Here is a 12,809-nt window from a genome sequence, read left to right as displayed (position 1 = left end):
AAGATCTTTTTATTGTATGCTAATGATCTCAAGGACTAGTCCCCTGGGTGTTGCTTCCCTTGCTAGTATGCCCCATTAGCATGTTAGTACACCCCTGTGGGCGTGCTAACCGTCTAATGAACGCACAGCGTCAGAGGATGATCTTACTCACCTCTCCACCGCTATCGCTGCTCGACACAGGATTTCGGCTCAGTGTGCATGACCCCGGAGTTTCGGTCATGTGCACTATGAAGCCGGGTGTACGCGTCCTGGCTTCAAACTGAAGTAGTGCGCATGACCAAAAGTGCACCACCAGTGAGCCCTTATATACAGCATTCTAGAACATTGTATATAAGAGCCCAGGCCGCTGTGTAGAACGTAAAAAAGACCTTTATAATACTCCCCTAGGGGCCAGTCCGTTCCGATGGTTGTCACTGCTCTCGGTCCGGTGTCTCCTCCATCTTGTGCAGTCACTGTCCTCCTTCCCAGCCCCATGTGCGTCCTATGTCATCCACACACAGGCCGCCATTGTGCTGCTGCGCATGCACACTTTGATCTGTCCTGCTGAGGGGAGAGCAAAGTACTGTAATGCGCAGGCGCGAGGAAAGGTCAAAGACCACCCGTGCATGCGCACTACAATACTTTGATCTGCCCTCAGCAGAGCAGATCAAAGTGCACATGTGTAGGAGTGCAATGGAGGCCTCTATAGGACACATCATGCACATGGGGCTGGAAGGAGGACGGTGATACAAGGAAGATGGGAGGTGCCGGACCGAGACCAGCGACATCTATTGGACTGGACTAGGTGAGTATTACAAAGGTGATTTTTACATATATAGTATTCTGGAATGCTGTATATAAGAGCTCACTGGTGCTGGCTGCAGCTCATAAGGGAAAAACCTGGTGACAGGTTCCCTTTGAGGATAAATTTGTTAGAATCCATATTTTTTAAGGCTTGAAGCCCCCACAGCTACAAGATCTCCAGAGTAATATACTCTGCACTATGATGTCCAATGGATGAAATGATAGCTGGAAGTGCGCACACTGCATTATTACCCGCGTTTTTGCTGCAGAAATTTCTTGAGAAATTGGTTGTAACCTTTCTGCAGACATTCCACAGCAAAACCTATGGAAAAAAAAATAGCTGTGCGCACACTGCATTTTTTTTCTCAAGAAAATTCTTTCTGCAGAATTTCTTGAGAAAAAGAATGAGCATGTCACTCCTTTTCTGCAGGTAGCTGCGTTTTTTGCCATAGATAATGGTAAAATAACGCAGGGACGAACCTGCGGAAAAAACGCACCGAAACGCGTCAAAAACGCATGCGTTATTGGTGGGTTTTTTGAACGCAAGTGCGCTAATCGTTCACTCTCAAGAAATTTCTTGAGAAAAATCCTTTTTCTCGTGCGTACAGGGCCTTAGCCTTTATTCGATTATTCAGTTATGTTTGTGCTTCCAGCCTCTCGCTGATGGAGCCTCCAACCCTTCACTACATGAGAACTATAAGAGGACTCGGTTACCCAACCAGATCTTCGAGGATTCTGCAGACAGCAGTATGGAATCCATGAGTCAGGGAGAGAAGGAAGACGGCAGTTCCTCTACTACCATTCACTCAAATACCAGCCTGGACCGTTTCTACGAGAGAATGTTTCCTCGGGTCAACAGCTTTCCAGAAGTCCTACAATGTAATGGGTAAAGATCGCCCTACATTTTACCGCAAGTCACCAATTTTTCCTTTCTCTTTTTATAGAAGTAATGTTATGGCTTTATAGATTTCCCCCCTATAAAACAATACCTTTTTTTGTAGAGATATTATGTATAAGTCATAAAAAATTTATCCTAGAAGTCATATGAAAATCAGGAAGGAAATGCACTGGGGCGTCTGTGCGGGTGGAGAGGCTGTCTAAATGCATTGCCACACCCCCGTGCACTTAGTCGGATTTGCACATGGTTTGTACAATATATTTCTTACAACTGGCACAGCAGATCTCAACAAAAAAAGATATAATTTGGGGACAAACAACTGTACAGCTTGGGACATTCAGCACTTACATGGTAGTTTTGCTCACATTAAAGCCAGTTAATGATTTCACATTTGATACCTTTTTCATTGCCCCCATAGAGTATTATGCAAAGCAAAAAGAAATGCATTCAATACTCAGTATGATACCCCACAATTCCCCCCCCCTCCTTGTAGTCTCCCAAAGGTGCAATATAATGACCCTGACATTGGCCCTACCAAAGTATAGTGCCTCCAACACAGTATGATGCTGCCATGATAACCCCAGCACAGTGTGATGCCACCACAGTGTCCACAAAACTGTATAATGTCCCCAAGGTGCTCCCACATGGTATGATGTCACTACAGTTATTCCACACAGTATAATGCTTCCACAGTGACTATAATGACAATATAGTTTCCAGACTCCTATTTTGATGCCCCTACCGTTTCCCACACAGCTAATGAGTCCCTCCCACAGTATGATTCCTCCACAGCACCCCACACAGTATGATCCTAGAGTATGATGGCCAACCACAGTTCTACTACACACAATGATGGCACCCCACAGTCTCCCCACATCTATCTATTTGAATAGGGCCCTGATGCCTAATGCTGTAATTGAAGAGGTGGGTGATGCTCCCATTAATTTGTATAGTATATATTTGTATAGTAATATTGACCACCTCTCCAATGCCAGCAGTGAGCGACAGGGACATGCTCTCAAGATAGATGTGGTTCCCATCTACTATATATTTATGACATATCCTGTAGTTCTGACATAGGTCTCTCTAGAGTTGCTCAATTGGGTTTAGGTCAGGGCGCTGGCTGGGCCGGTCAGGAATGGTCACAGAGTTGTTCTGAAGCCACTCCTTTGTTATTTTAGCTGTGTGCTTAGTGTCATTGTCTTGTTGGAAGGTAAATGTACGAGATGGGACTTCCAGTAATATAATATTGATAACCTAATGTGCCGCCCCCACGCCAGCAGCTGCCGCTGCTCGGATCTGGATCTATGGTACGGCTCGAGGGGTTCTCCAGACCCGTTGGTCGCGCGGACACTCCGAATAAAATGGGGACATATTTGTACGGGATTGGTTGTAAATTGTCTGTGACGCCACCCACGGTGTGTGGTGAGGTATGGCACCACTGCTGCGGTTATGGAAGACCCGGGGAGATGTGATGGTAGCTGGATGTTAACCCCTCCGTGGGTAGGGATGGCTGCCCCGGGGCCCAGTGTCTGTATGCTGAGGATTGTGATTGCAGGGGCCGGCGTACCCGGTCGGGTCGGGGATGTTACTCACGGTGGAATAAAGCACACGAGTCCTGTGGTAAACCAAGGTGATGGTGGCCGCCTGCCGCAGACGGGTGTATCTGATCCCACATCCGGGTTTGGTAGTCAAAGTCTCTCTCCTCTGCACTGTTTTGTAGATAGGACTTCCCGTTGTGAAATGCAGGAGCCCGCTCCCGGTCCTCTGGTTGGGAGCCGTGCCTGTCTAACGCTGACCCTTGGGATCTACGGGCCCTGGCGGTTGCCCTATCCCTCTCTGTTGGTGGTTGTCTACTTTTCGGGACATAGGTTGGGACAGGACCTATAATCCTGCCCTCAATTGGTTAATTAGCTAGGCCCTTGGTGCTGGTCCTGGCTTCAGGGTCCAAGTACCCCCTCTGTGCACACGGTGTCCGGGTCGGTTCTCCGGTGTCGGCATCGGCGGGCTACAACCCTGTCCCGGTCCACCTCGAATCCCCGCAGCCGTCTTCCCGTCTCCTGCAGACCCAGACTACCGACTGCCACCTAGCCAAGGTGTCAGGGCTCCGACCCTGGCACCTGTCAGTTTGGCACCTCCACTCACTTCAAACCTCAACTTAATCTGACTGTTTTCCCACCCCGGGCTCTCCAGACCCCTAGGTGGGCATTCCCTATCTGCCTGGTCCCGCCCACTGGTGTGTCTGTCCTTCCCTGAGGAGGGTGACTAGAGTTTCAGGTTGGCTGCTGTAACCCTTTGTGGGATCGGTGTTCTACGGGGGCCTATATGTGCCACTACCTGGTTTTCCAGGGCGCTACACTAACATTAATCAAGATCAGTTAGGCCGCTTTCACACTGTATTTTGACCTTCGTTCAGTGATCCCCGTCGGAGCTTATGTCCGAGCCACCCGTAATATGGGATTCAGATATATACCACGACAGGGCAGTTGACTATAATGGTGCAGATATAGTTACCGTGTGGTCTGTTGTGCACCATTTTCCGGCGTATACGCCTATTGGTGTCTACTTCCTCTAGCTATTCGCCTCCAGAAAGTGTATACGCCCAGAAATGGTGCACGACAGAGCATTTGGTGACTCCTTCTGCCCCATTATAGTCAATGGCTCAGTCAGCTCATGCATTCGAATCCCATCTTGGGTTCGGATGTAAACCCCACTGGGACCACTGAATGTGGAGAAGAACGCAGTGTGAAAGGGCCCTTTATTAGCACCAAACGGGTGTAAACATTGAACGGAGCGGCTCTGTACAGTGTGGTGGCCGAGTGTCCCCAGGAAAAGTCATCAATATCTTATGCCCGGAGATCCCCTTTAAGTGCTGGACACTGTACAGACCTCACCCTGTTTGCAATTACTCAAACTTTGGTTTAATTTCAACCACAGATTTAATATTTGATCAAGGATTAATGTAAGAAGAAGAACTGTGCAACACAAGGCTCTTATTTCCTTATTTATGCCAAGACAGCAGCTCCATTGCTGGGAGTATTTCGGCTTTCGTCACATGATCACGTGATCTCTTACTGGTAATATTAGACAATAAGAGTCCGAGTAATCACACAAGTATGTTCCTGTATTTATTCATGGTCTGTATGTAATACACCATCAACCATAGAATAAAGAAACAGAATAACAGGAAGCAACACACGCCGGCCTTAATGAAGTGGCATTTTCTAGTAGGATGTGCCAAATTCATAGGCACCCGCCACTTAATGAATTCAGAACATCTTATCAGTGGTGAGAGTCTCCCCAGAATGGATACTCCAGTCAGTACTGGCCAGTCACTTTGGTGGAGTTGGCCAGGACTAGTGTAGCGCCCTGGAAAACGAGGTAGTTGCACACGTAGGCCCCCGCATAACACCTGTGGAGACACGGGGTCAGTGGGTGCTCTCGTCCGCTTGCCCAGCCGCCTTTAGAAAGACAGCGTGGCTCAGGGCTCATCCCAACTGAACGCTGACCTCCTTAACCGTGGGCGTAACACTACTCAGACAACACAGGGTGAGGGAATCACAATAGTAAGACTTTATTGGATCCCCAAACAATTAACGACACATAACCAGCAAAACACACACAAATGTAACAGGCAACAGAGTCTCACCCTTCCGCTGGCTCACCAGAGATTTGAATGTCCGTGCCTCAGAGCTTCCAGGGCTACTTACTCCAATCCAGCAGCACCCCGTTTTCAGCGGGCACCCACCGAGAATGGAATAACGCCAGATTTAGGAAGATGGCTGAGGACCGCAAAGTCTGTAATCCAGTGACTGTATTGTCCCAAGCTGGATTCCTTCCTTAGGTGGTCCTTGATAGCTCAGCTGAATCCTTGCATTCGATGGTGAGGTCCATGTAGTGTTATTATCCAGGTTCAGTTATAGCTTGCCAATCGGATCCGCAGGTCCTAGATTGGTAGCATCTAGCAAGAGTCTCACTGGGCAATGGACAGTTCTCCTTCTTATACCCCTGAGCTCTCCATTCAGACCATTGGGGTCTTCACGATTGGTGGAAAAGACTGAGCTCTTATTGGCTAGATTTCAAGCTATATTCAAATATCCAGAGACAAGGGTGAGACAGGTAAGTTACACCACATCTAGCGAGTCACTTAGTAATACAATGGGAAGTTCGCATAATTGAGTTATCTGGGTGTCTGGCCTTCATTAGCCAAGGTAATTACATGAGTCAACAAAAACTTCAATACTAAACTCCCAAGAGCCTTGTAGAACATTGAGGGATTATCCCCCATCTATAAACAAATGGTCTTCATGTCTGGCTGAATGTTAAGAAAGTTAACCCATGCTAGGCACTCAGAGTCCATGTCATCACAACACCAATCCCACGAAGGGTTAAAACAGCCGACCTAAAACCCTAGTCACCCCCCTCAGGGAAGGACAGACACACCAGTGGGCGGGACCAGGCGGATAGGGAACGCCCACCGAGGGGCCTGGAGAGCCCGGGGCGGAAAAACAGTCAGATAAGTTGTAGTGCAAGTTTGGAGTGGAGGTGGAAGCTGACAGGTGCCAGGGTCGGAGCCCTGACACCTTGGCTAGGTGGCAGACAGTAGCCAGACTCTGTAGGAGACGGGAAGATGGCTGCCGGAGATCCGAGGTGGACCGGGACAGGGTTGTAGCCCGCCGGTACCGACACCGGAGAACCGACCCGGAAACCATGTGCACAGAGGGGGTACTTGGACCCTGAAGCCAGGACCGTCACCGACGGCCTAGCTAATTAACCAATTGAGGGCAGGATTATAGGTCCTGTCCCAACCTATGTCCCGAAAAGTAGACAACCACCATCAGAGAGAGATATGGCAACCGCCAGGGCCTGTAGATCCCAAGGGTCAGCATCAGATGGGCACGGCTCCCAACCAAAGGATCAGGAGTGGACTCCCGTGTTTCACATCGGGAAGTCCTTTCTACAAAACACTGAGTGCAGAGGAGAGAGACTTTGACTACCAACCCGGGTCGGGTGTGGGATCAGATACACCTGTCTGCGGCAGCCGGCCACCATCACCTTGGTTTACCACAGGACTTGTGTGCTTTATTCGACTGTGAGTAACATCCCCGGCCTGGCCGGGTGCGCCGGCTCCTGCAATCACCATCCTCAGCATAGAGACACTGGGCCCCGGGACATCCACCCCTGCCCACGGGAGCCCCGAAACGGCAGCGGTGGTACTACATCTCACCACACGCCGTGGGTGGCGTCAGACATTCCACAACCAATCCCATATAAATACGTCCCCTTTTATTCGGAGTGTCCGCGCGACCCCCGGGTCTGGAGAACCCCTCGAGCCGCACCGTACATCCGTATCCGAGCAGCGCCGGCTGCTGGCACGGGGGCGGCACACCCCCGTGAAAACACAAGAAGTTTTGCCTAAAGGTTCATTCATTTTGGCATATAGATTTTTACAGTAAGGAAAGTCCATGTTCTTTCTTTCAGTTCTTCTTTGCGTTCTTCTTTCAGATGTGATGTTAAGCTGTGTCTGTACAGCCTGTGTTTGCAAAGTTTACCCCTCCTGGATACAGAATTTAGACAAGAGCAATATACGGTGAGTGCAGTAGAACCTCGCTCAGCTACCGGTATCTGCAATATCTTGTAAGGAACCTCGCTCAGCTACCGATATCTGCAATGTCTTGTAAGGAACCTCGCTCAGGTACCAGTATCTGCAATGTCTTGTAAGGAACCTCGCTCAGCTACCGGTTTCTGCAATGTCTTGTAAGGATCCTCGTTCAGCTACCGGTATCTGCAATGTCTTGTAAGGAACCTCGCTCAGCTACCGATATCTGCAATGTCTTGTAAGGAACCTCGCTCAGCTACCGGCAATTGCAATGTCTTGTAAGGAACCTCGCTCAGCTACCGATATCTGCATTGTCTTGTAAGGAACCTTGCTCATCTACCGGTATCTGCAATATCTTGTAAGGAACCTCGCTCATCTACCGGCATTTGCATTGTCTTGTAAGGAACCTCGCTCAGCTACCGATATCTGCAATGTCTTGTAAGGAACCTCGCTCAGCTACCAGTTTCTGCAATATCTTGTAAGGATCCTTGCTCAGCTACCGATATCTGCATTGTCTTGTAAGGAACCTCGCTCAGCTACCAGTTTCTGCAATGTCTTGTAAGGAACCTCGCTCAGCTACCGGCATTTGCAATGTCTTGTAAGGAACCTCGCTCAGCTACCGATATCTGCATTGTCTTGTAAGGAACCTCGCTCAGCTACCGGTATCTGCAATGTCTTGTAAGGAACCTCGCTCAGCTACCGGTATCTGCAATGTCTTGTAAGGAACCTCGCTCAGCTACCAGTTTCTGCAATGTCTTGTAAGGAACCTTGCTCATCTACCGGTATCTGCAATGTCTTGTAAGGAACCTCGCTCATCTACCGGTATCTGCAATATCTTGTAAGGAACCTCGCTCAGCTACCGGTATCTGCAATGTCTTGTAAGGAACCTTGCTCAGCTACCGGCATTTGCAATGTCTTGTAAGGAACCTCGCTCAGCTACCGGTATCTGCAATATCTTGTAAGGAACTGTAGAGGTTCTTAAGTGTGGTAAGGTAAGATATAACCAAACAGTGGAGATATTATACAATAGAACATCTACTATGGTAGCCTGCAATATGTGCCAGGAGAGCATGCATGGATTTATTGCATTTTCTGGGCTGTACAAATCAATATGGTTCAGAAATTGTCATTACCCATCATAAGCTGTAATGAGATGGTGCCAACTAATTCACTTCTACCAGCTACAAACACCAGTGATCGGATGTGGTACCTGGGATATGGCTGCACGCTTCTACTGCAGCGCCCTTTACAGGAGGAATATGGTATTGAAGGAAACATCTAAATCGATAGGCAACTAATATAGCGGAAGTCATCATTATGGAAACGTGGAATTATGGAAATCACTGAATGGCTAGTGTCACACATAGGTTTTTACAAACATCACTGACTGTCATGGCGGCATCGGGATCTGTTCAGACTTCTGATTCTGACACTCTGCCTGATAATGTCTCTTATGACTGTGATCAGCACAGGCAGACTCACACATCGACCAACAGATTGGTAATTCATAGTCAGGCTAGAAAGAATTAATCTCTGCTGGTCTGCTTGTGTGTCTCCTTTGATCACATGTTGTGGGTGAGCCAATCACATCTACTCCTCTCCTATATATGCTGGCTAGCTCTTTCTATGCCAGTTATAGTTTATCTAAGCTGGTCTGGTGAGGTATTGGGATCCAGACTAACTAGTGATTGTGGGATTTGTTGCTGTATGTAGTTGTGGAGTTAATCCTTGTTGTCTTTTGTTGTTACCTTCCTGCTCTTGCTTTACTCCTGAGTCTTTCATTGTCTATTCCTGTGTGTGTCCAGTGTGTTAAGGGGGCTTTACACGCTAGGATATCGTTAATGTTTTATCGTCGGGGTCACGTTGTTTGTGACGCACATCCGGCGTCTTTAACGATAACGCAGCGTGTGACACTTACCAGCGACCTTAAGCGACCTCAAAAATGGTGAAAATCGTTCACCATGGAGAGGTCGTCCCAAAACCAAAAATCGGTAATGGTTGATTATCGATGTTTTTCGTCGCTCCTGCGGCAGCACACATCGCTGTGTGTGACACCGCAGGAGCGAGAAACATCTCCTTACCTGCCGCCGGCCGCAATGCGGAAGGAAGGAGGTGGGCGGGATGTTCGTCCTGCTCATCTCCGCCCCTCCGCTTTGATTGGCCGGCCGCTTAGTGACGTCGCGGTGACGTCGCTCTGATGCCGAACATCCCTCCCCCTTGAGGGAGGAATTGTTCGGCAGTTACAGCGACGCCGACGACCAGGGAGGTTCGTGTGACGCTACCGTAGCGATAATGTTCACTGCGGCAGCGATCACACAAAATCACATGCACGACGGGGGCGGGTACTTTTGCGTACGATATTGCTAGCAGTATCGTAGCCTGTAAAGCCCGCTTTAGAGTTTTGTTTTTCCCCTGTCTGTTTTTATCTGTGTTTCCATCTCACTCCTGCGCCTTCCTTCCCTGGTGGGGAATTAGATTAGTTCTGGTAAGGAGCACAGCCAGGCACGGGAATAGGGCATCTCCACCATTAGGGGTAATCCTGAGGTTAGGGATAACATGAGGGACAGAATAAGAGCCCCTGTCCTTTGCTTTCCTACAGTCACATTGTGACAGCTAGACATGGTAGTGATCTACATATGAAAAAATGTAAACTAAATTTTCAAAAACATTTAGATTTGTTCAGTATTGAGCATGGTCACCACGTGCAGAAGTCCCTGCACTTATGCATCTTGGCTGTTATCAGTGAGGTTATTAATGGCTGTCTGTTCAATGTTCTGCCAAGCTGAATGCACTTAGACAAATCATCAAGATCCACTGCTGGCAGATGACAACCAATGATGTCCCAGATGTGCTCGATGGAAGGCAAGTACAGAGACACTGCAGGCCATGGTAGCCCGTTCAGGCCACGCAGACTGCTCGTAGTACAAGCAGCATGTGTCCTAATGTTTTCATGTGGAAAAATGACTCCTGGGACACTTTGGAGAAATGGCCATAACACTGTTCTTATGACCAAATCAATGTAACGTCAAATTGTTATCTGGAGCTGAGGCCTAGAAGCGTCCGGCTACCGTAGATTATGCCCCCCCACCTCATAATCCCGGTGGTAGGACTGCTGTGACGTTCTCTCATGAAGACCTCTGCATGGCTTTGCCAAGTGATCTCCAGACCAATCTCCGGTTATCATTGCATTCAAGAAAAAAGTGGAAATAGTCACAGAAAAGTTTAGCTTTCCAATACCATCTTGATAAGCACTAAGCTAGCCTTTGAGGGCAGCGGCATGAAGTCAGTGGGAAACCTTTAGCTGGACGGCTGGATCATAGCTCAACATCATGCAAATGTTTTCTGATGGTTCGTGTAGACAAAGTTTGAAGTCTTAGGGGCGCTTTGCACACTACGACATCGCAAGCCGATGCTGCGATGCCGAGCGCGATAGTCCCCGCCCCCGTCGCAGCTGTGATCTCTTGTGATAGCTGCCGTAGCTAACATTATCGCTACGGCAGCTTCACATGCACTCACCTGCCTGAGACTTTGCTCTGGCCGGCGACCCGCCTCCTTATTAAGGGGGCGGGTCGTGCGGCGTCATAGCGACGTCACACGGCAGGCGGCCAATAGAAGCGGAGGGGCGGAGATGAGCGGGACGTAAACATCCCGCCCACCTCCTTCCTTCCGCATATCCTCGCTCCTGCAGCTTCACATACAGCGATGTGTGCTGCCGCAGGAACGAGGAACAACATCGTAACATCGGTCATTTCCAAATTACGGAAAAGACCGACGCTACACCGATCATACAATTACGACGATTTTGTGCTCGTTAATCGTATCAAAAAGGCTTGACACACTATGATATCGCGTGCAACGCCGGATGTGCGTCACTTTCAATTTGACCATCCATGAATAAGAACTTACGACACTGCATTATGTCGAAACGCGTTTGATGAACTGTGCCTTGTGAATGCTGTCTATCCATTTTTAAAGCGATGAAAATAAAGTAAAGTTTTTAATTCATCTGCCTGTGATCCGCTGGATTTTCGTTACTTTGTATCTTTCAATTTGACCTCACCGACATCGGACCTGCGATGTCGTAGTGTGCAAAGTGCCCCTTAAGGCCCCGTCACACAGAGCTAAATCTTTGGCAGATCTGTGGTTGCAGTGAAATCATGGACATATTATTCCATTTGTACACAGCCACAAACCTGGCACTGATTGTCCACAATTTCACTCCAACCACAGATCTGCCACAGATCTACCACAGATCTACCACAGATCTGCCACAGATCTGCCACAGATCTACCACAGATCTGCCACAGATCTACCACAGATCTGCCACAGATCTACCACAGATCTACCACAGATCTACCACAGATCTGCCACAGATTTATCTCTGTGTGTGACAGGGCCTTTAGTCTTGGTTTGTGATGTCTAATTTAATTTTTAGTACAGATTGGATGAATTGTGGAACCATTAGTACGGCCATTTCTTCAAAATGTCCCAGCAGCCTGCATGCCCTAATCGTGATACTATAACCAGCAGCATCTTTGAACTTGTCACCAAACATCTAGGATGTCAAGATTCGGCAGTTGCAAAGGGAGCTGCCAGCAGCGGATCTTGATGATTTGTCCAAGTGCATTCAGCATGGCAGAATAACCAATTGTAACCTTATTAATAGTAGCAAAGGCTGTAAGTGTGGGGAATTCTACAGCTTTAAAAACTATTTCCTCATGGATAACAAAAATCGATGGAAAATAGAAAGGTTAGTTAAGTTAGAAAATAAGAGAGAAAACTTTGATTTTATCACAACTACTGCACCCAGTAAACAAAGTGACACATCGCTGGAATCTCCCTATCCCTTCATCATGCTGCTCTCAGATTACATAGTAAAAAAAAGTGGTGACACATTCCCTTTAAAAGAGCTATGATCAGGAGCTCATAAGATGACCTGTCCCTTCCCTATGCTTTAAACTGCAGCTCAGGTTTGCCCTTAAAAGGAACTTATCACCAGGTTTTTCCCTTATGAGCTGCGGCCACCACCAGTGAGCCCTTATATACAGTATTCTTGAATACTGTATATAAGAGCCCAGGCCGCTCTGTATAATGTAAAAATTACCTTTCTAATACTCACCTAGAGGGCGATCTGGTCCGATGGGTGTTGCTGCTCTCGGTCCGGCGCCTCCTCCATCTTGTGCATTGCCAACCTCCTACCCAGCCTAGTGTGCATGCCTCATCCTATGTCGTCCACACACAGGGCTCCATTGCGGTCCTGCGCATGCGCACATTGATCTGCCCGCCTGAAGGCAGATCAAAGTACTGTTGTGCGCATGCGCTGGCGGTCTTTAACCTTTCCTCACGCCTGTGCATTACAATACTTTGTTCTGCCCTCAGCAGTGCAAATCAAAGTGCGCATGCGCAGGAGTGCAATGGGCTGGGTAGAAAGAGGACGTCGATCGCACAAGATGGAGGAGGCGCCAAAGCAGAGAGCAGTAACACCCATTGGACTGGACCGCCCCCTAGATTAGTATAATAAAGGTGTTT

General features: G+C 48.3%; 1 protein-coding gene across 1 annotated transcript in view; it reads left to right on the top strand.

Moving 5' to 3' along the window:
• Window positions 1–12,809, top strand: part of EVC (EvC ciliary complex subunit 1) — a 147,192-nt gene that overhangs the window by 28,426 nt on the left and 105,957 nt on the right. Inside the window, exons 4-5 of the mRNA XM_075346881.1 lie at window positions 1,437–1,669; window positions 7,187–7,271. Coding sequence (XP_075202996.1) covers window positions 1,437–1,669; window positions 7,187–7,271 — 318 coding nt within the window. The remainder of the gene's footprint in view (window positions 1–1,436; window positions 1,670–7,186; window positions 7,272–12,809) is intronic.

The sequence above is a fragment of the Anomaloglossus baeobatrachus genome, chromosome 1 (genome assembly GCF_048569485.1).
Source record: "Anomaloglossus baeobatrachus isolate aAnoBae1 chromosome 1, aAnoBae1.hap1, whole genome shotgun sequence".
Classification (NCBI taxonomy): Eukaryota; Metazoa; Chordata; class Amphibia; order Anura; family Aromobatidae; genus Anomaloglossus; species Anomaloglossus baeobatrachus.
Note: the sequence above shows the minus strand (reverse complement) of the source record. Positions and strands in the feature narration are given on the sequence as shown.